The sequence below is a fragment of the Gorilla gorilla genome, chromosome 4 (genome assembly GCF_029281585.2).
Source record: "Gorilla gorilla gorilla isolate KB3781 chromosome 4, NHGRI_mGorGor1-v2.1_pri, whole genome shotgun sequence".
Classification (NCBI taxonomy): Eukaryota; Metazoa; Chordata; class Mammalia; order Primates; family Hominidae; genus Gorilla; species Gorilla gorilla.
In genome coordinates this window covers 10,988,027-11,015,297 of record NC_073228.2, presented here as the reverse complement: position 1 = coordinate 11,015,297, position 27,271 = coordinate 10,988,027, and the positions used below count along the sequence as shown (strand labels likewise).

General features: G+C 59.8%; 2 protein-coding genes across 7 annotated transcripts in view; one reads left to right on the top strand and one right to left on the bottom strand.

Moving 5' to 3' along the window:
- Positions 1-20,496, top strand: part of RPTOR (regulatory associated protein of MTOR complex 1) — a 422,339-nt gene extending 401,843 nt beyond the window's left edge. For all 6 annotated transcript variants that reach the window (XM_055389503.2, XM_063705761.1, XM_055389504.2 and 3 more), the window contains 8 exons: positions 786-910; positions 2,993-3,097; positions 10,919-11,025; positions 13,349-13,476; positions 14,917-15,003; positions 16,010-16,126; positions 16,455-16,584; positions 18,379-20,496. In XM_055389503.2, coding sequence (XP_055245478.1) covers positions 786-910; positions 2,993-3,097; positions 10,919-11,025; positions 13,349-13,476; positions 14,917-15,003; positions 16,010-16,126; positions 16,455-16,584; positions 18,379-18,447 — 868 coding nt within the window. In that variant the 3' untranslated portion in view covers positions 18,448-20,496. The remainder of the gene's footprint in view (positions 1-785; positions 911-2,992; positions 3,098-10,918; positions 11,026-13,348; positions 13,477-14,916; positions 15,004-16,009; positions 16,127-16,454; positions 16,585-18,378) is intronic.
- Positions 20,497-20,838: 342 nt separating this feature from the next.
- Positions 20,839-25,434, bottom strand: LOC129533969 (uncharacterized). Its single transcript, XM_055389510.2, has 2 exons — positions 25,009-25,434; positions 20,839-23,108 (listed from the first exon to the last, which is right to left on the bottom strand). Exons 1-2 carry the CDS (start codon positions 25,432-25,434, stop codon positions 22,845-22,847), a joined length of 690 nt encoding a protein of 229 aa, XP_055245485.1. The 3' UTR covers positions 20,839-22,844.
- Between the last annotated feature and the right edge of the window lie 1,837 nt (positions 25,435-27,271).

Here is a 27,271-nt window from a genome sequence, read left to right as displayed (position 1 = left end):
CCTTCTCATCACACAAAACCAAAACTTGGTCCCCATCAGACACCAGCTCCCCATTCCTGCATCCGCCTGAGCCAGTGTTTCACTTTCTGTCTCTCTGAAGTGGCCCACGCTAGGAGCCTCATACCAGTGGAGTCACCTGGGATTTGGCCCTTTGTGCCTGGCTTATTCAGCTCAACGCAGTGTCTTTAAGGTTCCTCCAAGCTACAGCACGTCAGAATTTCCTTTTCATGGCTGAGTAATATTCCACTGTGTGGATGGACCACACTTTGTCTTATCGTTCATCTGTTCATGGACACCTGAGTTGCCTCCACCTTTTGTCTATTGTGAATAACACTGCTGTGAACATTGGTGTACAAGTATCTGTTCAAGTTCCTGCTTTCTGTTTTTTGGGGATACGCCCAGAGTGGAATTGCTGGACCATATGGTGATGCTCTGTTTAATTTTCAGAGGAACCACCAGGCTGTTTTCCACAGGAAATCCTCTTCCCTTCCCACCCACACAGCCTGTGGCTCCAATTTCCCACATCCTTGCCAGCACTATTATTCTCTCTGTTTGTTTGGAGACAGGGTCTCACTTTGTTGTCCAGGCTGGTCTTGAACTCCCAGGCTCCAACAGTCCTCCTGCTTCAGCCTCCCAAGTAGCTAGGATGACAGGTGTGAGCTGCCGTGCCTGGCTGTGGTGTGTGGTTTTTTGATAGCAGCCCGGTGGGTTTCAGGAGGTATCTCACTGTCATTTGGGTTTGCATTTTCCTAATGGCTTTTTTATTCCTCTCTTCTTCCCTTAAGCTTTTGGGACTGGGAGAAAGGGGAGAAGCTGGATTATTTCCACAATGGGAACCCTCGGTACACGAGGGTCACTGCCATGGAGTATCTGAACGGCCAGGACTGCTCGCTTCTGCTGACAGCCACAGGTGAGCGGGGTTTGCACAGCCAGGATTGGAAGCCAGGGTCTGGAGGAGTGGCGGGGAGGGTGTGCGATCCTGAGATGTGTTTGTACATCTGTCTTACAGAAAGCCCTGCTCACACGTGAGGGCCACTGTCATTCATAAGTGGGGAGGTTTATGAGGGAAAGGGCTTCAGCAGCAGAGACAGGAAAGCAAAGATGACCCCATCCTTGAGGGTTCCAGGGACTTGTCTTCTCATCTCAGTCCTCTAGCCCTTCCAGCACCAGGAAAAGCCTCTGACAGCCTCTGGCCTTAAACCCTTGTGAGAGACCCGGTGGGTCCCCCGTGACACCCGAGAATCAGGGAAGGATGCCCCAAGCCACAACACGTGCCAGGTCCTCCCCGGCCAGGGTCTCCTGGCATCGCTGGCTCATTTGCCAGTTGCTGTCCCCACTGGGAGCTGGCACTCACCCTCCTCCAGTCCCATCCTGCACCTGAAAGGACATCGTTGACCGTCATGATCGCTGACCAGTGGTTCATTGCCGTAGTGGGTCTCACTCTGGTTTTGGTTTTCGGGGGGTTTTTTGGAGGGGTCTGAAATGTCTTAGTTTCATCTTCACTTTGGAACAATCGTTTGTTTCCATGTCAGTTACCCCACGTTGACAGTCATTTTTCTTTAGCGCTTTGAAAACACGTGTCCATTGCCTGTTGCTGATGAGAAGTTGCTGTCAGTCCCACTGCACTTCCAGTGGAGATTAGAGAGCACTGGGCGGGAGGCAGGCGGGGGAGGCCAGCACGGCTGAGAGAAGTGAAGGCCGTTGCCCGGATCCCACCCAGCCTGTCCCTGTCGGCCCCAGCCCCTGGACACCTGAGCCTCTGAGAGTGTCGAGTTGGTTGTGCTGACAAGTGCGCAGCCCTCTCAACGCGGTTGCGGGCTCCTGGTGAGGGGCGTGGCCATGGGGACGTGTCCTCGTGCAGCCCCTCCTCTGAACACTGCCCCCTCAGGAGCAAGTAGCATCAACCGATGTCGAAAGCCCGTCTTTGTCCCTGTAGCTGTCAGACGTGACCGGGAGGAGATGCATAGTTGGGGCGGGGGCCGGGGGGCAAGGGACCAGCCAGGCTCAGCCAGCGGTTTCGGAGAGACCAGATGTGAGCATCTCCCAACACCAGAGGGAGAGGGGGGCAGTTCCTTGGCTGAGAGAGTGAGCACTGGAGCAGGGCCAGGGTCCTTTGCAGAACAGGCTCCAGACAGCAGTAGAAGGGGTCCAGCTCCAAAACCAGGAACGTTTGGTGTATGCGATGGAAAGCAGAGAGCAGGACAGGCAGGTGGGTGGAGGTGAGGCCGTCGTCCACCAGGGCAATCAGCTGGGGCTTGAAGAGCGCCTGAGGGTCATGCAGGAGGGGCTGGTGAGGCCAGGGGGCGCGGATGTGGTTCCCGGAAGGCTCAGAAGGCCCGCATGCTTTCCCCACACCCAGGCTGACCTCCCTGCCTGTCTGCTGGAGGATGCAGGGGGCCGTTTCCTCCATTCTAAGCCCCGAAGAGCAGGGCGGTGCGTCCCTGCCCACGTCTTAGGCGGAGAGCCCAGACGTCTGCATTGTCCCTTCAAGTCAAGGCTACTCTCTCTGTGGAGCACAGAGAGGAATGGGGTGGAGGGTGTGGGTGTCCTCTGTGAAGCTGGCCTTTCATTCTGCTCCCTGGCACAGGCTGGCTCACCAGAGGGTAAAACGCAGCCCCACCCACCCAACCAAGCTTCACCCGCCTGCCTCCCTCCAGGGAACCCGATGCCCTGGAGCTGGAGGGAGGAAGGGCAGCTCCGGGTCCCAGGGCAGCCAAACCTCAGAGTTGAGCTCTGTGGCCAGGGTGGGACGGGATTGTGGTCTCCCATCCCCTGGGCTGCGACTCCTCCTGCTGGCTCGCCCAGATATGGATCTGAGGACAGAGTCCAGTCAGTGGGCACGCAGAGATCTGGAACCACGGGTAGTGAGGCAGGCTGGCCGCCGAGGGTCACTGCAGCATGTCTGCCAGGAAGGGCTCTTACCACCACGCACAGAGCACAGGCCGGGCCAGCGAGGGGCCCGGTTCACATCCTTTCCTCTCTCCCTCCCCAGACGATGGTGCCATCAGGGTCTGGAAGAATTTTGCTGATTTGGAAAAGAACCCAGAGATGGTGACCGCGTGGCAGGGGCTCTCGGACATGCTGCCAACGACGCGAGGTGGGTCCGCCCGGCTCCTCCCCAGAGCAGAATGTGTTCCCAGGGCTGCGGACACACTCAGAATTCCAAGGCCCTTCTGGGGCTGTCTCTAAACAGGCTGCTCCACCTCAGAGTCCCCAAAATCCTAAAGCAACAGCTCCCCGCCAATGTCCCCGAAAGCGTGAGAGCCCCAGGTCCCTGAATGCACTGCCTGGCTGGAGTCCCATCCCTGGGCATGGTCTCAGCCACTCGTGGGTGCCCCTGTTCCCAACCTTCATCCTTGGCTTGCAGACATGTGCTGCTTGGGACAGCATCACTGCTGGCAGGGCCTAAAGGGCCCGCATCACGCGCTCTTTGGACCTAAATTTAATTCCCCCTTGGGGGTCGGGGTGCACATGGCCACCTGGGGCCTCACGCGCTCTCTGGCATGCCTGGGCTGGTGGGACGGAGTGGCTGCAGTGCCGGCTCTGGGTACAGTTCTGCATGTTGCCTGCACCGCTGCATGGCCTGGGTGAGGGGCGAGGCACAAGCCCGCAGGTCCTTCTGGAAGGACTCAGGCAGGAGTTAGGAGGCTCCCGGGGTCAGGCTTCTGGGTCTGGATTTCCAGAGGCCCCTCTGCAGCGCCAGGCATTCGCCTCTAGGAGTCATCGCTCTTCAGCGGATCCTGCAGCCCTTGGCGATGCTCAGAGTGAACGCGTTACCCCGCCAGCCCCCCTCTGCCGGCTCCTGCCGGTTTGTGATTTCTGCGTCTTCGTCTGTGGCCTGTGGATGTGGCCTTACACCTCGTGGTCAGCCTTCCGTGTGGGGCCTGCCCTGGTTCTGCCCTAGGTCGCATGGCTCTGTCTCCGCCCTTCTATCTGAGCGCCTGTCCCGGGAGATGCCAACCCTCACGTGCCTCGGGACATCATGGGGGCAGCTCCAGGGTGGACATTGCCTCGAACGTTGGATTTTTTTTTTAATGTAGCCATGTTCTTAAGTTTCATCCAGCAAAAAAAATCATCCACACCCCGCACTCCGTGGGGGCCCTTTCCTGTTGCTTCTGTCCTGATCTCCGGGCTCTGCTTCCCCCGCGAGGCAACCCTCTTCTGGGGTATGACAGCTTCCCTGGGACAGGGCAGGAAAAGTGAGCCCCAGCCCGGGGCCCTGGTCCAGGAGGGGTCCCGGGAGACAGCTGGATGGCCAGCCTGGGGGTCAGGCCACTCACCGGCCATTGTGTGTCTCTCCGAAAGACCAATTTTGGTGACACTGTGTCATTTGCTAGAGAGGAAAGATCACTGTTTGATAGGCTTTCCAGGCTGTTTTCCTGGGGTCGCTCAGAGGCAGTGGTGCCATGGAAGGAGCTGGGCTTCAGCACGGGAGCGCGTGGCTGAGCCCTGGCTCTGCCTTGCCCTTCCTCTTGTTTGCTTTTGTGAAAACTTCCCTCCCTGTCCAAGGCTCGGACCTGCCGGAAATGCAGTGCTGGAAGGACACACCTGTGGCTGGCCCCAGGGTCCATGAGACCCCCCCAGAAGCATCCACACGTCCACACCCGGCTGGGCCTGGGGTCCCTGACACCCCCAGAAGCATCCACACATCCACACCGGGCCACGCTGCAGGAGACAAGACTTGGTGGCCTGTGCTGCCCCACGGGCTCTCAGTCTCTCCGGGTCAGGATGGCAGTGCCCAGCTTACAGATCAGGAAGCAGCACTGAGGAGAAAAGCGGCCTTCTCGGCCCAGACCCTCCAGTGCTTCCTTCAGAGTGGGAGCCTGTGCTGCACTTCAGGGGTCTCGGGGTCAGAGAACGAGGCTCTCACCGCGGGGGAAGGCAGCAGAGGCGTCTCGCCAGACGTAAGAGCTCCAGGCCCCAATCCCCGAAGGCTGTGCCAGCTGTGGGCTGGGGCACCAGGCACAGCTCTGGGCTCCCTCAGATTGCACAGGACATGGGAAACCTGGGTGTGGGCAGCAGGCGGGTGTGTCACTGCTGCTGCGGCTTTGCTATGTGTCCAGGACTGGTTCAAACCAGTTCACTCGGCATCACAGAATCTGAACTGAAAAAGGACTTAGGGTTCACCTGACTACACACCTCCATGGCAGGACGCTCGGGCCGAGGGACAGCTGCCCAGAGCCTCTGGTTCAGATGGACACCTGAGGCCCAGGGTCGGGCTGTGCCATGTCCCCCACGCCGGCATGTCACTGTCCTACCCGGGTACGTCGGCCTGTGTGCTGGAGACAGGGCCTTTACAGAGGTGATTAAGGTCAAACCAAGTCACCAGGGTGGCCCTAACCCAACGTGCCTCATGTCCTTATAAGAAGAGGCCACCAGGACACAGACACACGTGCAGGGACACGTGGGCGTTCTTGGGACGCCGGCTCGGCACTCACCCAATGAGGTCACGGTGTCAAGGGAGGGCCCGAGTTCCAGCAGGTTGCTGGGGGGTGTCTCACAGGCCTGAGGGTAATTATTTGTCATCGATTGGAGTAACACTGCCTAAATCCAGAGCCGTGAACGCTGACCACAGCACAGCCCCCACTCTTCTTGAAAGTCACAGTCACCAGGACCCAGTGTTGGCATTTCATAGATTAATGGTATTAGCGGGTTGGTTTCCCTCCACGGTGTTACATTTAAGGGAATAAACAACTCACATGAATGGCCAAGGGCTGAAGACAGAAACGGTGCTCTCCGTCTTCGTCAGGTGCTCACGGAGGACCCTCCGCACATCTGATCTGGTCACCACGGGGATCCGTGGAGCCGCAGAGGTTTCATCTTCCCCTGGAAGTGAGGAGCTCAGGCCCTCCGCCAGCTTCTGCTGCAGGGAGCCTGCAGGAGGCCCAAGGCCTGACCTCCGCTTGCCCCAGCCCCCACTCGCCTCTCCTGGACCCGCTTGCCCAGTCAGGCACACCCAGCTCAGGCACGCGCAAGCCAGGCTCCCCATGTCACCCTGAGACTGGTGCTTTGGAGGCTGTTTCTTGTTTTCTGGCATCTTGAATGTTCTCCATGTGCCCGTTCTCACCTTTTCGCTCTGTTTGTTCTGCTCCTGTCACTGCTGTTCCCAGGGCACCTCTCTGTTCTTCCCGACCCAAGGTGTCGCTTCCTGGCAGAGTCACCAGGAGGATCGTGCCTGGGACATGGCTGCTGCCCCCCAAGTGACCATGCAGTCTAGAAGTGCAGAGCCCAGACCCATGCATCTCTCCCTTCTCTTTTTCTTTTTCTTTTCTTTTCTTTTTTTTTTTTTTTTTTTTTTTTTTTTTTTTTTTGAGGTGGAGTCTCGCTCTGTTGCCCAGGCTGGAGTGCAGTGGCGTGATCTTGGCTCACTGCAACCTCCGCCTCCCAGGTTCAAGCGATTCTCCTGCCTCAGCCTCCCAAGTAGCTGGGACTAGAGGGTCGCACCACCACGCCCGGCTAATTTTGGTATTTTTAGTAGAGACGGGGTTTCACCATGTTGGCCAGGATGGTCTCGATCTCCTGACCTCAGGTGATCCACCTGCCTTGGCCTCCCACAGTGCTGGGATTACAGGTGTGAGCCACTGCACCCGGCCTGTGCATTTTCCAAGTTGTGCAGCCACCACCTTTATCTAGTTCCAGAAGATTCTCACCACTCCAGAAGGCAGCCTGCTGCCCATTAAAGCAGTTTCTTCCCATAGATTCTTATTTATTTATCTATTTTTGAGACAGGTTCTTGCTGTCACCCAGGCTGGAATGCAGTGGCACCATCACGGCTCACTGCAGCCTTGACCTCTCAGGGCTCAGGCAGTCCTCCTACCTCAGCCTCCTGAGTAGCTGGGACCACAGGCCCATGCCCCACACCCAGCTTCCATAAGTTCCTCACTTAAACAGAGAGAAACTTAGAAAATGCCTGTGCCAAGCCAAGCCCTCTGTGCTTGTGGATCTGCCCCAGGTCTCAGAGTGAGGCCTCAGGGCCTCCTGGCGCAGCCTCTGGATGGCTGTGCCTCCAGGCAGGACAGCACTGAGCCACTAAAAGGGATGCACCAGGAACCCTGGGCGGTGTCCTCCTCGGTCACCCACACGCCACTTCCCAAGAGCATGTCCGGGTGGGCAGCAAGCATTCTTTGTGATTAATGTAGGTAACAGCATATCCCGAGGGAGGGGGCTCCAGTTCTGTATTCTCAGGCTCTGTTGGCTGCACAGCTGCAGCAGGAGCTGGGCTCTTCTGGGTAGAAACGGGGAAGCATGTGCCCTCCCGCCTGGTCACACACCGGCCCTCACTGTGGTCACAAGGCCTCCCAGCGGAGGAGCAGGGCTGCAAGTTGAAAGCCTGTGATCCACCACGGTGCTCGTGCTTCTGACCTGCTGAGACATTTCTTCCTGCCTGAGTTCAGGTGTATCACAGTAGAGGGACTACACTTCTTTTTTTGTTTGTTTGTGTTTGTTTTTGAGATGGGGTCTTGCTCTCACTGCAGCCTCAACCACCTGGGCTCAAGCGATCATCCCACCTCAGCCTCCCAACTAGCTGGACCACAGGTGCACACCACTGCAACGGCTAATCTTTTTTTTTTTTTGAGATGGAGTTTCACTCTTGTTGCCCAGGCTGGCGTACAGTGGCGGATCTTGGCTCACTGCAACCTCCACCTCTCAGGTTCAAGCAATTCTCCTGCCTCAGCCTCCCAAGTAGTTGGGATTACAGGCACCCACTGCCACACCCAGCTATTTTGTGTATTTTTAGTAGAGACGGTGTTTCACTATGTTGGCCAGGCTGGTCTCGAACTCCTGACCTCAGGTGATCCACCCGCCTCAGCCTCCCAAAGTGCTGGGATTACAGGCGTGAGCCACTGTGCCCGGGCTACATTGGCTAATCTTTTATTATTTGTAAAGACAAGGTCTTGCTATGTTGCCCAGGCTGGTCTTGAACTCCTGGGCTTAAGCAATCCTCCTGTCTTGGCTTCCCAAAGTGCTGGGATCACAGGTGTAAACACATCTGGCCTGGGACTGCATTTCAGAAGTAAAATAAAGAATGTATGTATGCCAGCAATTAACAACTAGAAAATGTAATTATAAAACATCATGGGCCAGGCGTGGTGGCTCACGCCTGTAATCCCAGAAGCCGAGGCAGATGGATCACCTGAGGTCAATAGTTCAAGACCAGCCTGACCAACATGGTGAAACCCCATCTCTACTAAAAATACAAAAATTAGCTGGACATGGTGGCAGGTGCCTGTAATCCCAGTTACTCAGGAGGCTGAGGCAGGAGAATCACTTGAACCTGGGAGGCGGAGGTTGCAGTGAGCCAAGATCACACCACTGCACTCCAGCCTGGGTAAAAGTGTGAGACTACATCTCAAAAAAAAAGAAAGAAAGAAAGAAAGAAATCATAGACAACGGGAATAAAAACTGCAAGATACCTAGGAATGAATCCAACAAATGCACTTTCTTCACAGATCAAAGCATAAACTCTAATTGAAGACTATAAAAGGCACATGCAGTGTTCATAGCACCATAGCCATGGATGAAAAGACTCATCATTGTGGAGATTGGCAGTTCTCAAATTAATCTGTGGATTTATTAATACACTTTTGATTATATTCCCAGGAGAGATTTTTATAAAATGCAGACCAGCCAAGGCAATATTGAAGAGGCGCAGACGGCATTAAGAAGCTGCATTTGCAGGGCAGCCAGGCCAAGAGGCACCAGGGCCCTCAGCGCAGCAGTGAGCCCAGAAGGGCCGCAAGTGGCAGGGTACCTCTGCGCACTAGGGAAGGAGCCATGTTGCTAAATGGTGTTGGGACAGCTGATGCCATATAGAAAAGGATGCAGTGATACCCCTACCTCACACCATGCACAAAACACATCACAGTGAGAGACCTAACCTGTAAAAGCCTTCCAGAGAAAAATCAAGAGGAAATCTTCATAACAGTGAGGAACAAAAAGACAGATTGAACAAGAGATTGAGGGTAAAGACATCAATAGGTTTGACTCTACAGACTTCTTCATGACCACAAGAAAAACGTCACGGTTGTAATGTAAGTGGCAGAATAAGAAAGGATATTTGCAGTATCTACGAGTTACAGAATATATATAAAAATATGTGCAACTGTCTGACGTGAAAAAAAACGGCAAACACCACACATTGATAAGGATTTGGGGACATTGGCTTGTGTGTGTCCTGCCAAGAGTGTAGATGGTGACCCATTTGGGGAATGGCCTTCCCTAGGGAGATCGGAGTCATGCAGGATACATGACTGGCAGTTCCGTTCTAGGCGCTTCCTTCTCCACCCGCAAGGACACGTGAAATTGTTGACTGTGACATGGTTCACAAAGCCAGGGGCAGCTCAAATGAGGGGGTTAGTTGTACAGTCGAAGGTAATGCAAGATTAAATGAGTTAACCAGGGCTGTGTGTCTTGGGCCAGATAAATCCTCAAAGCCTAACATTAAAGAAGCAAGTTGCTAGAAAATAGGCCCCATTTTGACATTGAAGAGGTTTTTTGAAATGTGGAAGGCATGTTACGTTGTTGATGAGCGTGCGTAAGCAGGAAAACCTCAGCAGCCCCTGGGAGGCTCCCTCAGCCCAAGGGACAGCTCTCCCAGGCAGGCGCAGGGGCAGACGATGCTTTTACTGTGTCTAAAATTATGCTTCTCTATGAAAAAAAAAAAAAGAGCAAACAATGGTAAAATGTTAGCAAAGTTAGAGCTGAGTGGTGGGTACAAGGATTACTATGGTGTTCCTTTCTGTATCTTAAAATGGTTATCATTACAGTTTTAGAACTGAATCTGGTTTTAAATAGAGGCCGTCACGTGAGGTGGGGGTTGCTCTGCTCTGTCTAATCCCCACACAAAGGGCAGCCCTTGCCCCATTCTCTCCGTCCATCCCTTGCTGACGCCAGCCGTCGGGAGTCAGCCCCTTGCTGTCTGAAGGCTGCCGGCCCGTGGCCCATGCCGAGCTCCTGTTTGTCTCAGAAGAACTGGCTTCCTCAAGCTTTGACAGGGGCAAAAGGAGGACCCTCATCTTCAAGCCTTAACAGCCTTCCTAAAGTCACCCAGACCTGCCACTTCTGCCCAGGTGTCCAGACGGCAGGCATCTTAGACGTCGCTGCAAGGGTCTGCTCCAGATGGTGAGCACCTTAGACAGACGTTGCTGGAAGGCACTGCTCTGAACGGTGGGCACCTAACAGACGTTCCGGGAAGGCACTGTTCCGGATGTTGGGCATCTTAGACGTTCCCGGAAGGCACTTCTCTGGACAGTGGACACCTTAGACAGACGTTCCTGGAAGGCTCTGCTCCGGACAGTGGACACCTTAGGCAGATGTTCCTGGAAGGCTCTGCTCCGGACAGTGGGCACCTTAGACAGACGTTCCTGGAAGGCTCTGCTCCGGACAGTGGACACCTTAGGCAGATGTTCCTGGAAGGCTCTGCTCCCTCTAGCGATGCCTGGGGCATAGTCGAGTCAGGGGAAGACTCAGAGTTCCAGCTCAGAACTGTCGCCCCAGCCTGGACTTGGGAGTTCCAGCTCAGAATTGTCACCCCAGCCTGGACTTGGGAGTTCCAGCTCAGAATTGTCACCCCGGCCTGGACTTGGGAGTTCCAGCTTAGAATTGTCACCCCAGCCTGGACTTGGGAGTTCCAGCCCAGAATTGTCACCCCGGCCTGGACTTGGGAGTTCCAGCCCAGAATTGTCACCCCAGCCTGGACTTGGGAGTTCCAGCTCAGAATTGTCACCCCAGCCTGGATGTGGGGCACACCAGGGGCCCCAGTGGGAGCTCATATGAGGCATATGGACCCACCAGATGGGCTCGGTGGTGGCAGGGGTACCTTGGAGCCGCTGGCCAAATGGCTGCCCAGAGCGGGCCCCAAAGCCTGCCCAAGGCAAGGGCCCACGGGGTGACGCCATGTCCCACTGTGTCTCTCCAGGAGCTGGGATGGTGGTGGACTGGGAGCAGGAGACCGGCCTCCTCATGAGCTCAGGAGACGTGCGGCTCGTCCGGATCTGGGACACAGACCGTGAGATGAAGGTGCAGGTAACCATGCAGGTGTCCCCCAAGCCCTGGGCCTGTGGGGCAGTATGTGCAGGGCTGGTCCTCGTCACAGAACCCAGCAAAGTGTGCGGTGAGGCCTGGCCATCCCAGGGGTGGAGTCAGGGCCTGGGAGGACAGTGCTGGGACAATGCCAGGAGGAGACGTGGGCTCCCTGAGGCCTCTGGATGCAGGTGAACTGCAACGCTCAGCCCTGCGCTGCCGTATGGCTCAGCCTGCGCCAGCTCTGAGTAGTGTCTTCTCTCTGCAAATTAAGGAATGTCAGAAATCAGTAGGGTGACCAACTGTAAATTAGAATGATTAATTATTTGGAGGGTTTTTTTTTTTTTCTTTTGAGATGGGGTCTCACTCTGTCACCCTGCGTCACCCAGGCTGGAGTGCAGTGGTGCAATCACAGCTCACTGCAGCCTCAACCTCCTGGTCCAAGTGATCCTCCCACCTCACCCCCCCTACCACCAAGTAGCTGGGACTACAGGCATGCACCCACACGCCTGGCTAATTTTTTTAACTTTTTCTAGAAACAGGGGTCTCAGTATTTGCCCAAGCTGGTCTCAAATTCCCGGCTCCCGCAATCTTCCTGCCTTGGCCTCCCAAAGCACTGGGATTATAGGTGTGAGCCACTACAGAAGACAGAAGATTTTTGTTTCTTTTTTTTTTTTTTTTTTTGAGACAGAGTCTTGCCTTGTCGCCCAGGCTGGAGTGCAGTGGCGTGATCTCGGCTCACTGCAAGCTCCGCCTCCTGGGTTCATGCCATTCTTCTGCCTCAGCCTCCCGAGTAGCTGGGACTACAAGCGCCCACCACCACGCCCAGCTAATTTTTTTTTTTTTTATTTTTAGTGGAGACGGCGTTTCACGTGTTAGCGAGAATGGTCTCTATCTCCTGACCTCGTGATCCGCCCACCTCAGCCTCCCAAAGTGCTGGGATTACAGGCGTGAGCCACTGCGCCCGGCCAGAAGCCTCTTTGCTTCTTAAAGCATCTGCTATTTTCAGTTTTGACAAAAAGCAGAGTACATTGGTTTTGCCCAAGACAGCCTGGAAAAGTGGTAGAGACCTAAGCAGGCCGCGCTCAGCAGAAATCTAACTGCATTGACTTCATTTGGAGCAGAGGCGAGACCACAGATACTGTGAGGGGCAGCGCCTGAGGTGGCTTTAGAGCCAGTATTCCCTTCCTCCGGGTCCCCAGGGAGAGGTGTGGCACAGAGGCCATCCCCAGCCTCTCTCCTGGGCAGGCCATCTGGTGTCAGGAGGGATGGCTCAGCCCTGCTGCTGTAGAGGGCGGTGTGGAGCAGGCCCAGCAGAGGGGAGGCTTGGGCACCCTCAGCTGCTCGAAGCTGCTGTGGTTGCTCTGGGCAGCAGCAGCCCGAGAACCTGGCCCAGGCCTTCGCGTGTGGGCAGCCTCCCCTCTGACGTGACCGTGGATCCCTCGAGGCACCAGCAGCTTTCATGGCACCTTCTTTGGGGTGGGGGGGTCTTGCACCTGTCTGGAGCTGTGGCTCCACACGAGACGTAGCCCTCAGGGCATGGCGTGGACACCCTGATCCCCAGGGTCTGGTCACCAGTTGGGGTTTAGAGGCCCAGGTGGCCTGCGGGGCAGGTGCTGTTCCTGCAGAGGTGCGTGGAGGCACAGAGCGCAGCAGGTGCTCCCAGAGCCGGCTCTGCCCCTCGCAGGGGTCTGGCCCCATCGTCCCCACGCCTGTTTCCTCCTGGAGTGCACAACCGCCCATCGTGCGTGGAAAGCGCTCTCCCTCTCGTGGCACTTTTCCTCCTGGGTCCCTGGCAGGTGCCGTCGCCCCCCGCCCCCGCTTCTCCAGCACTTAGAGCCCCCGAGGGAGCCACACGACCCCTCCTGGACTCGTCCCGTAGTCATTAGAAGTTCTGAGAAGCAGCCAGTGAGGAGTCCTTGCCAAAATGTGCTTTGCTTTCCTTTTTAGGAAACAGAGAGAGGTTGGAAGTTTAATTGGCACTGACAGCCAGTCCTTCCCAGAGGCGTTTGCAGGCCGCCGCTCGGGGTGGGGCTGGGCTCTGCCTCACTGGCTGGGTCCCAGGCGCCTCAGGGCCTCAGGGCTGTCCCTCCAGGGCCAAGGGACAAGGGCGTGACTCAGTGTCCTGCCAGCCCCTGCCTCTCCCTGGGACTCCTGGGCTCCCCAGGCCTTTGATGCTTCCCTGGATACAGAGAAAGGCCCCTGCAGCCAGGGAGGGTGATCCCCACAGCCAGGCAGGCAGCAAGAGGGGTGCTGGCGCTGCAGGACAGCAGGGAGGGCGGCTCGGTGCCCCGGTCTTCACCGGGCTGCCTGTGTTTGGCTCTAGGACATCCCTACGGGCGCAGACAGCTGCGTGACGAGTCTGTCCTGTGATTCCCACCGCTCACTCATCGTGGCTGGCCTCGGTGACGGCTCCATCCGCGTCTATGACAGAAGGATGGCACTCAGCGAATGGTACCTTGACCCTGTCCTCTCCCTCCCCCAGTGCTGGCAGGGTACCTTCCAGGTGGTAGAGGCCGTGTCACTGCCATTTGGTTGGGTCCAGGTTTCTCAGTGAGATGCAAAGCTTCCCCAGGAGCCTGCAATGGCATATTTAGGCCAGTCCTGGGCTCCCCAAAGCCGCCAGGCCCATCCCACCGAGGCCCATCCCACAAAGATCTGCCCCACAGAGGCCCACCCCACAGCCTATGGAAGAGCACAGGGGACAGGCCATGTGGGATGAGCCAGTGGACTGGAGGCAGAGGCTGTCGGGGTGAGGCAGGGCCCCAGCCAGGCACCTGCCACCTCTGAGCTCACCTGAACAGAATACTGCCACGGCCTGCCACCTCCTGGGTCATGCAGCAAGTGTCTGGGGAGGGATGTCTGAGGGCACACACGTGGGCAGAGCATCCCCAGGCACTGCCTCCGCTGAGCACCCCCCGTGGGCAGGTGCTGTCCGTGTCCGGCAGGGGACAGGGCACATGCGTGGGCACAGCAGCCCCGGGCACTGCCTCTGCTGAGCACCCCCGTGGGCAGGTGCTGTCCGTGTCTGGCAGGGGACAGGGCACATGCATGGGCACAGCAGCCCTGGGCACTGCCTCCGCTGAGCACCCCCCGTGGGCAGGTGCTGTCCGTGTCTGGCAGAGGACAGGGCACACGCATGGGCACAGCAGCCCTGGGCACTGCCTCCACTGAGAACCTCTGTTGGCAGGTGCTGTACATGTCTGGCAGGGGACAGGGCACAGCAGCCCCGGGCACTGCCTCTGCTGAGCACCCCCATGGGCAGGTGCTGTCCGTGTCTGGCAGGGGACAGGGCACACGCATGGGCACAGCAGCCCCAGGCACTGCCTCCGCTGAGCACCCCCATGGGCAGGTGCTGTCCAGGCCTAGCAGGGGACAGTCCGTCTTGGCCCACACGGCTCATGCAGCAGAGGTAAATTTCACCTGGCACAGAGTGAGGATTCCCAGAAGGTCCTTGTGCCCCCAGCTTCATCAGCTTTAGGTTTGGGATTCTCATTCCTGACCCTCCAGTCTGCACAGATCGGGGAGACACAATGAGGAGTTTTGAGGGAAGCAAAGCAAAGGGTGGGCAGGGCCTGGGAGTGCTGCGATGGCCGCCTGGCCCCCGTCTCTGGGCAGCTCCCATGTGTCTCAGACAGTCCTCCAGCGGCCTGACGGTGACCTAGGGCCCAGCCCTGAGCCGGCCTGGGGAGGACACAGGGGGTCTCTGCTGGAGCAGGTCACCTGGAGGGGGCTCTGACCCTGCATGAGCACTAACCCCTTGTGGGGAGCGGACGGGCGAGGGCCTGCGGACCCGCTGGCACAGGCAGACCTGGGCAGCTCCCGGTGAGAGCCCCGAAGGGTGGGGACGTCCTTCAGGGAAGCCCCACACTGAGCGCGCCCCCTCCCCTGCAGCCGTGTCATGACGTACCGGGAGCACACAGCCTGGGTGGTGAAGGCCTCCCTGCAGAAGCGTCCCGACGGCCACATCGTGAGTGTGAGGTGAGGAGCGCCGATATTTAGCAGCCGTTCTGCTGTAAAAACATTATTTTCCCCTCCATTTAAAATATGTCCTTGGTATTTAAACAGCTGGAAGGGGATGGCATTTCGGGCAGTAATTAACTCCTGCCCTGAAACTGGCCAGAAAGGTCAGGCGCAGCCCGTAGGGGCCCAGGGGCCACGGCTGCTCCCCTGCTGGGGGACACCTGACCTGCAGGCGCTTTGGGAACTTTCCTGGGCTGCCAACTGCGGAGGGTTCCAGGGGGAGTTGGGCAGCTGCTCTCCCTCCACAGGCAGGGGTGGCAGGGTGGCAGGGGCGGCGCGTCTGCCAGGCATGTGGCGGTTGTCTGCACATAAATTCAGTTCTGCCGCTTGGTAAATACAGCACCAAGAGCAGGGAATATTTATTTGCCTATTAAAGGAAGAGCAAGATGTAATTTATGAATGCAAAGCCAGCATTTCTTCAAAGAGATGCTCTTTTCCCCCTTGTTTGTGATATAAAAACCAAACATAACTTGGGATGGACGCCTGCTGGGGGTGGAAGGCAGGAGCCACGGGGCCTCAAAAGGGCCAGGCCATCCCTCCCTCAGGCCACAGCCTGCCATCCAGGCTCTGTCTCACCCGGGACTGCAGGCCCTGGTTGCATGAAATCTAATCTCTAGCTGGAAATGAAACCAGGAGCTCACAGCCTCCTCCCGCATCTGTGCTCATAGCCTCCTCCCACATCTGTGCTCATGGCCATTTCTCTAGGCCAGAAAGCTCCGGGCCTTTTCTGGCTCTGAGAGAGCTTGTGGGGGACAGCCTTGGCCCTGAGACCAGTGTGGTTGCATGTCTGGGCCCCACCTGGGCAGCCCTCACTGGGGACGCTGAGCATCCAGGCAGCTTTTTCCTTGAGCAGTGTGTGTGCAAACAGGTGTGCGACCCCCACACACCTGGTTCCACCGTCCCCCTGGCCAGGCCCCTCGTGGGGGCTCCGGGAGGAGGTGTCACTGTGGCCCTCTCTTGGCAGCGTCAACGGAGATGTGCGCATCTTTGATCCCCGGATGCCCGAGTCGGTAAATGTGCTTCAGATCGTGAAGGGGTTGACGGCCCTGGACATCCACCCCCAGGCGGACCTGATCGCATGGTAGGCACCGCCCACCTCCCTGGCCTGCACCGCTCACCCGCCTCGGGCCTCTGTGCAAACAGGAGGCTCTTGTGTTCCTGCCCCCAGGAGCTGAAGGAGGGCAGGGGAGGATTTCACTGCTGTGGGGACATAAAAACAAAAGATCTCTGCCCGCCACATCCTCCCAGGATAAACTCTCAGGGCCCTGCCAGGCGCGAGTCCTCAGCGAGAGTGACCAGAGGGTCACACCTGCCCCGAGCCGGCCTGTCCCCGCGGTCTCGGCATCTGCGCCTGTCTTCCGTCCTCAAAGAAGAGGGCAGTGATGCCGGGACCTTTTCTCTCCCCACAGTGGCTCCGTCAATCAGTTCACCGCCATCTACAACAGTAGCGGAGAGCTCATCAACAACATCAAGTACTACGACGGCTTCATGGGCCAGCGGGTCGGCGCCATCAGCTGCCTGGCCTTCCACCCGCACTGGGTCAGTGCCGCGGTGGGTGGGGGTCGGGGGTCGGGGGCCGGGGTGGAGGGATGGGAGGCAAGGGGACAAGGCAGCAGGGGTCCTGCCTGGCTACCCCACACCACAGTGGGGTCCACTGGCTGCCTGAGGGAGGGACTTGCCTGGGTCCCAGGATCTCTAGGGCCCCTGCCCCACCCTGCACTCGCCCCGGAAGCAGAGCCCCAGTCCCGTCACTCCGGGAAGAATTGACACACAGTGGCTGGGGCAAAGCTCCTGCCCTCAGACCCTGCACTAAGGCCATCCCTGGGGACCTCCAGGAGAGTCGCTCGGGGTGTCCATCCCTGTGCAGCCCTCACCCCGTCCCCTGTGCGGCCCTCACCCCATCCCCTCTGCGGCCCTCACCCCATCCCCTCTGCGGCCCTCAACCCGTCCCCTGTGCGGCCCTCACCCCATCCCCTCTGCGGCCCTCACCCCGTCCCCTGTGCGGCCCTCACCCCGTCCCCTCTGCGGCCCTCATCCCGTCCCCTGTGCGGCCCTCACCCCGTCCCCTCTGCGGCCCTCACCCCGTCCCCTCTGCGGCCCTCACCCCGTCCCCTCTGCGGCCCTCACTCCGTCCCCTGTGCAGCCGGCCCTCACCCCGTCCGCTGTGCGGCCGAGTCCTCACCCCGTCCCCTCTGCGGCCCTCACTCCGTCCCCTGTGCAGCCGGCCCTCACCCCGTCCCCTCTGCGGCCCTCACTCCGTCCCCTGTGCAGCCGGCCCTCACCCCGTCCCCTCTGCGGCCCTCACCCCGTCCCCTCTGCGGCCCTCACCCCGTCCCCTCTGCGGCCCTCACCCCGTCCCGTGTGCGGCCCTCACCCCGTCCCCTCTGCGGCCCTCACCCCGTCCCCTCTGCGGCCCTCACTCCGTCCCCTCTGTGGCCCTCACCCCGTCCCCTGTGCGGCCCTCACCCCGTCCCCTCTGCGGCCCTCACCCCGTCCCCTCTGCGGCCCTCACCCCGTCCCCTGTGCAGCCGGCCCTCACCCCGTCCCCTCTGCGGCCCTCACTCCGTCCCCTCTGTGGCCCTCACCCCGTCCCCTGTGCGGCCCTCACCCCGTCCCCTCTGCGGCCCTCACCCCGTCCCCTCTGCGGCCCTCACCCCGTCCCCTGTGCAGCCGGCCCTCACCCCGTCCCCTCTGCGGCCCTCACTCCGTCCCCTGTGTGGCCCTCACTCCGTCCCCTCTGCGGCCCTCACTCCGTCCCCTGTGTGGCCCTCACTCCGTCCCCTGTGCAGCCGGCCCTCACCCCGTCCGCTGTGCGGCCGAGTCCTCACCCCGTCCCCTCTGCGGCCCTCACTCCGTCCCCTGTGCAGCCGGCCCTCACCCCGTCCGCTGTGCGGCCGAGTCCTCACCCTGTCCCCTGTGCGGCCGGGCCCCACCTGCACGGCTCTCTGGCCTTGGTTGCAGCCTCCCCACGTGGCTTCAGGCCGTTGTTTTTAGGTTAGGATTCTGCCCACCTGCCGCCTCGTGTTGTGAGGCTCCAGGCATGCAGCTCTGCTGACACATGTGACATTGGATCCCAGAGCTGCCCCGTGGGGCAGTCCTGAAAAAAGCACGCAGGGCCCGGGGCAGCACCACGCCCCTCACGGAGTGCACCATGCATGGGCCCTGCAGAGGACTGGTGGGACCGGCCCGGCATTTCCGGGCCTGAGGTGGGCGCAGGGGTTCCTGAGACCCCGGCAGGAGCTGCCTAAGGATGCGGGTTGGCCTGCGCCCCCCCGCCCCCCGCAGTGTCTGCCCGCACCTGAATCCCTGCTCACCCCTTCTCTCTCCTCGCAGCCTCACCTGGCCGTGGGAAGCAACGACTACTACATCTCCGTGTACTCGGTGGAGAAGCGTGTCAGATAGCGGCGTGACCCGGGCCCACCAGGCCACGGCCGCCTGCTGTACATAGTGAAGCTGTCACTCGCCGGGGCACGGGGCATGGGGCGTCGGCTGCTGCGGCCCCGCAGTGTGAACGTTGGCTGCTGCCTTAGCTGCTGATGACGGCAGGAGGGCCCTGCTACTCGCTTTTGTCTGTCTTCGCTGTCGTGTCTGGAATGTCAGGGAAGGGGAGGGCTCGGGTTGTCGGTGGCTTCCCACTGAGCACCAGCATCCAGGTGCACCCCCGCGGCTGCGGCGCCTCTGTCCCTCTCCTGTTCTGTGTTTCTCTGAGACGCTGAAAGGGGAAACACCTCATTTTATTTCCATGTAATCAGAGCATTAGCTGCAGAAAAACCCCCCGACAGAGCCCTGGCGGAGAGGCAGGCGCTGGGGCTCCTACGGGTCCCTGGGGCAGCTGTCCCCATCAGGCCAAGAGCGAGCGAGAGGCGCTGCCCCAGCCAGGCCCGCCACCTCTCACAGTCAGTGCACGCAAACAGGGACATTTCCTAGCCAGCTGGGGGACACTGGAAATTCGGGAAACCAAGAGAGAGGAAGAAGGAGACGCCCCTCCAACTGGCGGGTGTGAAGGAAGCCACCCAGGGGTCCCGGCTGTCCTTGGCCGCTGGCAGCATCACTGAGCAGGAGGCGCACAGCCCACCCTCCCCGCACCTCCAGGTCTCTGGACTCCAGTTTTGGCCCCTCTCACACAGAGCTGTCAGCAGGGGCCGCTGTGGCCGTGCACAGGGGAGGCAGGTCCCTGGCGAGGTAGCCCCTGCCTTAGTCCACGGGGCTCCTTTCCCTCCAAAGGGCTGCTCTTCCCTGCAGGCGCGGGGACAGCAGCCCTGCCTGTGGTCTCCATGCCTGTGCCCGCACACAGGTGTAGCACACGCATGTGCAGATGGCACCACGGCCGGCACCTGGGGGCACACACATGCAGGCGGCGTGGTCTCCCCGCTCTGTCCCCACACGTTCCTCACACTCAGGCGAGAGGCACTGCCGGGTCCCGGACGGCTCCGGGTGACACCAGCCCCGTCTCCAGCCTTGAGCCGCCCATGCTGATGCGACCTCGGCTGACAGCTGGGCCTGTGGTGCAGACAGGAGCTGTGTGGACAGTGCCGCCCAGGAGGGGCCGCAGGGCGTGTATGAGCAGTTTTGCAAACAGAACACAACCACGGTGATGGTATTTTGAAAAGCATTCTTTCCGTGTTCGTCGGGAATCAGGATTATTGAGAGGTGAAGGAGCCAGGTGGCTTCATTCTGGCGGTAAGAGGCCCACGACCACGGAAGCGAGAGCTGGTGCGGCGAGGCCCGGCTCCCCTGCGGTGCGGCTGGCGGCCTGCCGTGGCCAAGAGCATCTTCTGGGTGGATGGAACCCTGCCTGGTCACGTTTGGCCAGAGACACACCTGGCCCTCAGGGGGTGGAGCTGGAGACTGAGCCGGGGCTGGCCGGGACGTGACAAGGCAGGACAGAGGCGGCCCCTCCGCTGCTCCTTTTTGGAATGCGAGCTCCCACCAGAAGAAGGTTCCGGCACGAATCCCATCCCCACGTCTGGGCCGAGAAAGCAGCCCGGGTCCAGAAGGTGTAGAGAGTCCCGGCCTCACTCAGCTCACAGGGCGTGCCAGGCGGCAACACCAGAATCTTCCAGAAGCCCAGCTCCACCCGCACACACAGCTTCCCATCCAGTCCTTCAACTCAGTTCTTACCCAACACGCGTTTCTGTTTGTTTTGAGACAAAATCACCACCTGTCAAAAGGCAGGTGGCTCCAGAGGGGTCAAGACCCCCCCCCCCCGCCCCCGCTCCACCCTGGAGCCCAACCCCATGGGCACCGCGTGCCGCCTGCACGTGGGCTGTCTTCACAGATCTGATGCGAAAATTCAATCACGACGTTAACCGGCTCGAGAGAGTGCCGGCCTAGAGGCTCATTATCTATTTATTTTACCAAACGCAAATTGAGACGGACTTTGACAAAACACGAAATGGCAATGTGAAGCTAAGAGCAGAGAGTGACAAACAGTAAACAACACGCGCAGACTCCGCGGCTGGCGGCTGTGTCTTTAAGGAAACTGCCCACCCCACCGCAGGGGGGCATCGGTCAGAGCAGAGCTCTGGGCGGTGGGGGGACGTTGCCCGGGTCCCCCCTGCTGTCCCCAGGGCCACCAGCAGCTCTGCGTCCCGGGCGCTCTCCAGGCAGGCACTGCGGCCACAGGGGTCCTGGCACGTCGAGGAGTGTGCAAAGGTCTCGGTCCTTTTCTCCCAGGCAGTGCCCCTGGCCCTGTGGTGCAGACCCCACATCGGGGAGCGTACTGTGTGGCAAGAGCCATCTTGCAAGGTAGGCCAGACACGTGTCTTTCTCTTTAAAATGACAGTTATCCTCTCACGGTTAGAGGCCCCATTCAAGTCTGCATTGAAATCTGGGCCACGTCAGAGTTCCTGGGGGAGAAGCCGCTTCCCCGCTCCTCCCCACTTCTGGAGGCCCCCACTCTCCTTGGCTCGTGGCCCGTTCCTCCACTTCAGGGCCTCTGACCCACGCCCACCGTCACTACTTCTCATGCAGGCCAGAAGTGTTTCCAGGCCTAGGGGCCGTACCCACCTGGGGCTGTGTGGGTCCTTAGTCCTAATCACATCTGCACATCCCTCTGGCCAACTCTTTTTGGGTTTACTTTTTGTTTTGAGATGGAGTCGCACGCTGTCACCCAGGCTGGAGTGCAGTGGCGCGATCTTGGCTCACCTCAACCTCCACCTCCTGGGTTCAAGCGATTCTCCTGTCTCAGCCTCTCAAGTAACTGGGATTACAGGTCTGTACCACCACACCCAGCTAATTTTTATATTTTTGGTGGAGACAGGGTTTCGCCATATTGGCCAGGCTGGTTTCGAACTTTAGACCTCAGGTGATCCACCTGCCTCAGCCTCCCAGCGTGAGCCACTACGCCTGTCCCCATCTGGCCAATTCTTGAAAGGCTCCCGTTTCCAGATCACACTCTGCTCTGCAGGTCATGGCCTGTCCCTTGAGGTTTTTCCCAAGCAGGAAGGTCCGTGCAGGGATTGGGAGCCGGGGGAATGTTCTGGAAGCCACAGCAGAGGCAACAGGCCTGGGCACGGTCCTGCGGGGCGAGTGGGAGGCAAGGGTCCGTGGGGATGGTCATGTCAGCCACACTGCACCACCTCAGGGGCCTGACTTCTGGAGAGCTTGGGAACAGGCTCTTGTCCCCCCGGCCCCTCTCACCTGCCGACCAGAAATTAGGTCTCGGGCACTGAGTAGCTTGCCCAAAGCCCTGCCTGTTGGGTGGTGGCAGGGACTGGGGTCCTAACCCCACCCCAAGGCCATGTGCGGAGACCTTTGCTCCACCACTTGGGCTGGGGGGTGTGTTGGGGCTGAGGGAGCCACACACTCAGGACCTACAGGTGCTGCTTGTGCAAGCCCCGCCCCGCCCCGCCCCGCCCCAGAGCAGGCCGGCAGGAGTGGCAGCTCGGGACTCGGATGCACTAGGGTGATATGTGGAGCAACCAGCCCCGCTGCGCACGCAGAGGGGGCGCCTGCTACCCGCTGGGCCCCCACCCACCACGGCCTCATCACCAGGGCTCGTGGCTCCTCAAGGACATCCCCTCTCGCTCAGCACTGCACTGAATGGCCCTTTGGGGCTTCCCTCGTGTTCATGTCATTCCTTTTTCCAGGATAGATTCTGGCACCCGCTGCAGCCTGGGCCCTCCTCACTGAGCCCGGCTCGCCTGCCTCCCTCCTCCACTTTTTTTTTTTTTTTGACAGGGTCTCACTGTCACCCAGGCTGGAGTGCAGGGGTGTGATCATGGCCACTGCAGCTTTGACCTAGGCTCAAGCAATCCTCCCACCTCAGCCTCCTGAGTAGCTGGGACCACAGGCATGCGCCACTACACTCGGCTAATTTTTGTTTACTTTTTGTAGAGACAGGACTCAGTCTCACTATGTGGCCCAGGCTGGCTTTGAAGACTCGGTCTCACTTTGTTGCCTAGGCTGGCTTCGCACTCCTGGATTCGGGGGATCCTGCTGCCTCGGCTTCCCAAAGCTCTGGGATTGCAGGTGTGAGCCCCACACTGGCCCCTCCTCCACTTTTAAGGACCTTGTGATTACACTGGGCCCCCTGGGATGCTCCAGGGTCACCGCCCTAGTTTAAAGTCAGCTGATCCAACCTTCATTTCATCTGCAACCTGTATCCCCCGAGCCAGGTAGTCACAGGCTCCCACTAGGATGTGGACATCATTGTTAGGATGTGGACATCGATAGGGGACACTATGCTGCCAACCAACCCCTGTCTACAAGCCAAAGACCATCCCACCAGGTAGAGCCCACGAACACTCAGGGGTCTTGGGCAGGAGGTGGGTGGACACAGGGCGGGAAGGAGATGTTCAGTGGGGTTGGGGGAAGCACCGGCCGCAATGGGCCTCCCAGATTTCAGGGCCAAGGCATGGGGAGCTGGCACCATGTCCGGGTCCTTGGGGCTGTCGGTAAACAAGTGGATCCCCCATGACACAGCGGCTGCTCCCAAGCCCCAGCCGGGGCCGGAACACAGGGCACGAGCAGTTGCCATGGAATCCTGGAATCCCGTGCTGAATTGCAGTTTGTTTCAGGCAAGGACGCCTGGCACTCACGCAGCTGTGCCAGGCGGGCTCCTGTTGAGAGAGTCATATTTTTCCCATTAGCACCAGTTTTTCTGTCACCGAGATGAGTACAAATCGAGTTCTCGTAAACATGGGGATGGGCACGCTGCAGAAGCCGGCCTCGGGGGAGGCCAGGGCTGAGCCAGGCCCACACCTGCCCCTGCCACTGCCAGACCCTGTGTGGTCGTGGTGAAGGGGCCAGGCCTGGTGATGCCATGTGGAGGAATGCTCAGCCTTCCGGCGAGGGGCCGGTGAGGGCCAGGGGTGGCCACGGGGGCTGTCCTGTGCCAGCCACTGAGCGCCAGCCACTGAGGCTGCCTCTCATGGGGGCTCCTGCTCAGCGTGGCTCTGCTGGGTGAGACTGCAGGCACCTGCCAGATGGGCAGCTGTGGCCTCCAACACACATCTGTGCCTGGCCCCCTTCCAGGAGTCTTGGCAGATAGCCCTCGGGAGGCGGCAGAACAGTTGGCCTCTGGGGGTCTGTATGTCAGACTCAGTTACCGGGTGGTCCGGAGCCCACACGTCCCCAGACAGGACAGAGCCTCAGAGTCAGGCACAGACCAGGAAGGAACCCTTGAAGGACACAGGGCGGGCGGGGAGGCCAGAGCGGGGGCCGAGCAGGACCTCCCACATCCGCCTGCGGAAGCCCCAGCGCCCAGAACCCCTGCACCCGGGCCTGCGGCTGTATTTGGAGACAGGGCCTTTGCACGGGTGAGTATGGTGACATGAGGTCACCGGGGTGGCCCTAATGCAATAGGACTGGTGTCCTTATAAGAAGGAAGATTAGGACACAGCTGTGCACAGAGGGACGGCCACACGAGGACACAGCCTACCTGCCAGGGAGAGTGGTCCTGGAAGAAGATAGCCAAGAGGCCCCTCTGTCTCCAAGTCCAGCCTCCAGACAGGGCGGGTGGAGAGGGAATACAGGCCTGCCTGCCGCTCAGGCTGCCAGGCCCACGGTGGTTTGCTTGGTGGCCCTGGGACACTGGCGCCACCGTGGCACCTCCAAGCCCCAGCCTGTCCCTCACTTTAACGTGGGGACAGTTACTGCAGGCATGAGTGCTGTGAGCACCAAACAAGACCACAGAAGCTTCCAGAACAGCACTGGCACCAGGGAAGCACCCAATGGACACTGTCCGAGGTCACCTGAGGACTTCACAACTGCGGGTGCCACAGGGCTTGGGAGCTGGGAAGAACACAGCTCTTTGCCACAGCTCAGCCGATGCCAAGTCCCAGGGCTGCACGGTACCCGCCTGGACCGTCAGAGGAGAGCAGACTCTGAGCTGGGCCCGGTCACCTGGTGCCACCCAGCTGAGGCCATGTCCTGTCGGTGGCTCCTGAGCTGGAGGAGGAAGAGCCCAACCACATGGGCCCTGCCTGTCCTTCCCCCTCCTCCACCTTGGGAAAGAACCTCACTGCAGCTGTTGGGGCCGCTTCCCTGCCCATCCCATCCTCCCTCCCGTGCCCACCCCGTCCACCTGACTGCCGCCTCCTCTACATAATGAGCTAGGGGGTCCCTCCTCCTGAGCCCCACAGTCCCTGCGCTGGCCCTGCCATCCCAGGGGCAGGAGCAGCCACAGGGCTCCTGGGGCTCTGAGGCTCCATCCGCTGTTGTGTGACCCAGGCACCAGTGTCCACGGGACACAGGACGAGAGTTACACACCCAGCCCCGCCACACCACTGTGAGGACAGAGAAGGCATGGCGTGACCTGCCACCTGGTGGAGGGCTGTGACCATGGAGGGTGCTGGATGCACCTACCCTGCCCTGCTGCCTGGAAGGGAGTCTCTGCTCCCCAGGGCCGGGGGACCATGAGTTCATCTCTGTCATCAGTGTCAGCATGACAAACCCCACTGGTGCCGCTCACAGCAGGATCCCACGTCCCAGGCCAGCCCCCTCTGCCATGCCACCTACCTCACAGCCAGAAGTGGGAACAGCAACTCTGGGGAGAACTGGGAGTGCCGTGGCCACCGGGTCCCTGAGGCTCAAGGAGGAGAGTGAGGCGAGGAGATCCATGGAGCTGGGCCCTGCCTTGGGAACCAAGCACTCGCCCTTTGCAGCTGCGGAGCCGTCCTGATGGGCAGGCGGGGGCGGGGTTGCTGTGTAGCTGTGCAGAGAGCGCTCCGAATGGGGGTCTGTCACCAGCTCCCAAGCTCGTGGGTTCTCCCAAGATTCTTGTGGCACATGATTTATTGCCTTTCTTAACAGCATCGCTGAAAGGAGAAAAGGCCCTTTGGAAATTGATTGCAGTCCCTGGATGTGTCTCTTGGAGCACAGGTCCCTCGGTTCCCACTTGGCAAACCAGGCTTCATGTCCCCAAGACATGGCCAGGCAGCCCATGCGCTCCACCCCCTCCCCTCCCAGCCTGCACGTCCTCCCCCATCGTCCATGCAGCCCCCGAGACTCCCGCTGTCCCCAGCCCTGGGTCCTGACGTGGCGGGAAAGGCAGTTCAGGACCCCCCACCTCCCACCTCCCTATCCAAAACCCAGCCCTCACTCCCCAGAAGGCCATCACTGCAGCGTCCTCCAAACAGCCTGTGGCCCCACAGGCATGCTCTGAGTTTGCTTCCAGGGGCCAGGAAGTGAGGAGCCCCCAGTGCTGAGGCCAGGGACACTCATGCAGGGCTCATGGCCACCAGCGACAGCCACCAAGGTGACTGCCCAAGGCTGCTTGAGCCATCCTGCCAGGTGGCCTCCTGGGCCCAGAAGGCTGATGTCACCCACGGCTCAGCATCGGAGAGCAGATGCCATCTGATGAGGTCAGAAGAACTGCCCAGACCCCAGGACCCCCACTCAGATCCCCACAGCCTGGTGAGGTCAACAGAACCACAGCCGCATCTGCAGGGGGAGGCGCAGGGGTACTCAGAGCTGTGGGTTCCCCTCTGGCCTCCCCTTGGAGGCTCTCCCGGCTGCCCTCCAGGGTCATCCACCATCCACCGCACGCAAGCTGGAGGGGTGGATGGGAAGGCTTTGCCTGACGGTGTAAGCCCCCAGGGCCCTCCAGGGAGGACAAGCTGCGTGGCCGGGAAGCTCCGCAGCCTCCAACCCAGGGCTGGCAGGAGCTGGGGGCTGGGGGCTCCCCACATGGGGTCCCAGGCTCACCTCCCAGCAGGGGGAGGCCCAGAGAGCTGCCCGCACACCCTCACCAACTGCTCCCCAGTCCTGGCCCCTGCCTGGCTCACCGTGGTCAGAGTTTGCCCCACAGAGAACCAGCCCCCAACTGCCAGCTACTTCCACCTTCAGCAGCTGCTGGGGGCCAACCAGGTTCCACCCTGTAGCCAGGGGCTCCTCCAAACCCAGCGATGGGGAAGCCAGCCCTGAAAGCACCAGCCCCAGGGCAGCACAGGGCCTGTCATAGGCCCCCAGCGAGCAGCCCGGGATCCAAGGTGCCAGGGAGTCCAAGAGCAAGGCACACTGGGTTTACCAACCACAACCCCCTCCATGCCCTCTGTGTTAGAAGAAGAAAGAAGAAAAGGCAGCAAACTCAGACTGTGGAGCGGGAGCAGCCACCACCTGCATGGAGCAGAGGCCCAGGTGGGCATGGGGATCTGGACCAGCAGAGCCTTCCTGGGCTGCGCACCCCATCCATGTGGGAGACAAGAGCTTAAGGGCTCCCAGAAAGGCTCCCAACCATAGCAGCAAGGAGGGGCTGGATGCAGGAGAGCCACAGAGTTTGTCGCTGGTACAGTGGCATGACCTGCCTTGCAGGAGGAGGAGCCTGTGGGCGGTAACACAGCCGCCCCCATCTTCATACTCTGAGCCCAGCTTCTCCCCTAACTGGAAGACCCAGATGAGGCACTGCTGTCAACCCAGCTGGCTATGAAAGCCCTGACCACATGCAGGATGCCCATCTTCACAGCCTGTAAAGGGAGGAGACCGTGCCGGGCGCAGTGGCTCACGCCTGTAATCCCAGCACTTTGGGAGGCCGAGGCGGGCAGATCCCGAGGTCAGGAGATAGAGACCATCCTGGCTAACACGGTGAAATCCCATCTCTACTAAAAATACAAAAAAAAAAAAAAAAAAAAAAAATTAACCGGGCATGGTGGCGGGCACCTGTAGCCCCAGCTACTCAGGAGACTGAGGCAGGAGAATGGTGTGAACCCGGGAGGCGGAGCTTGCAGTGAACCGAGATCGTGCCACCGCACTCCAGCCTGGGCGACAGAGCGAGACTCTGTCT

Bases quoted from the DNA above. Each gene is read 5' to 3' on its own strand.
- LOC129533969 (XM_055389510.2), bottom strand. From the start codon at position 25,434: ATGGGCTGCCTGGCCATGTCTTGGGGACATGAAGCCTGGTTTGCCAAG. The intron at 23,109-25,008 runs GTAGGTGGCATG...CTCTCTCAACAG, and splicing joins TTCCCACTTCTGGCTGTGAG to GAGCCCGCCTGGCACAGCTG.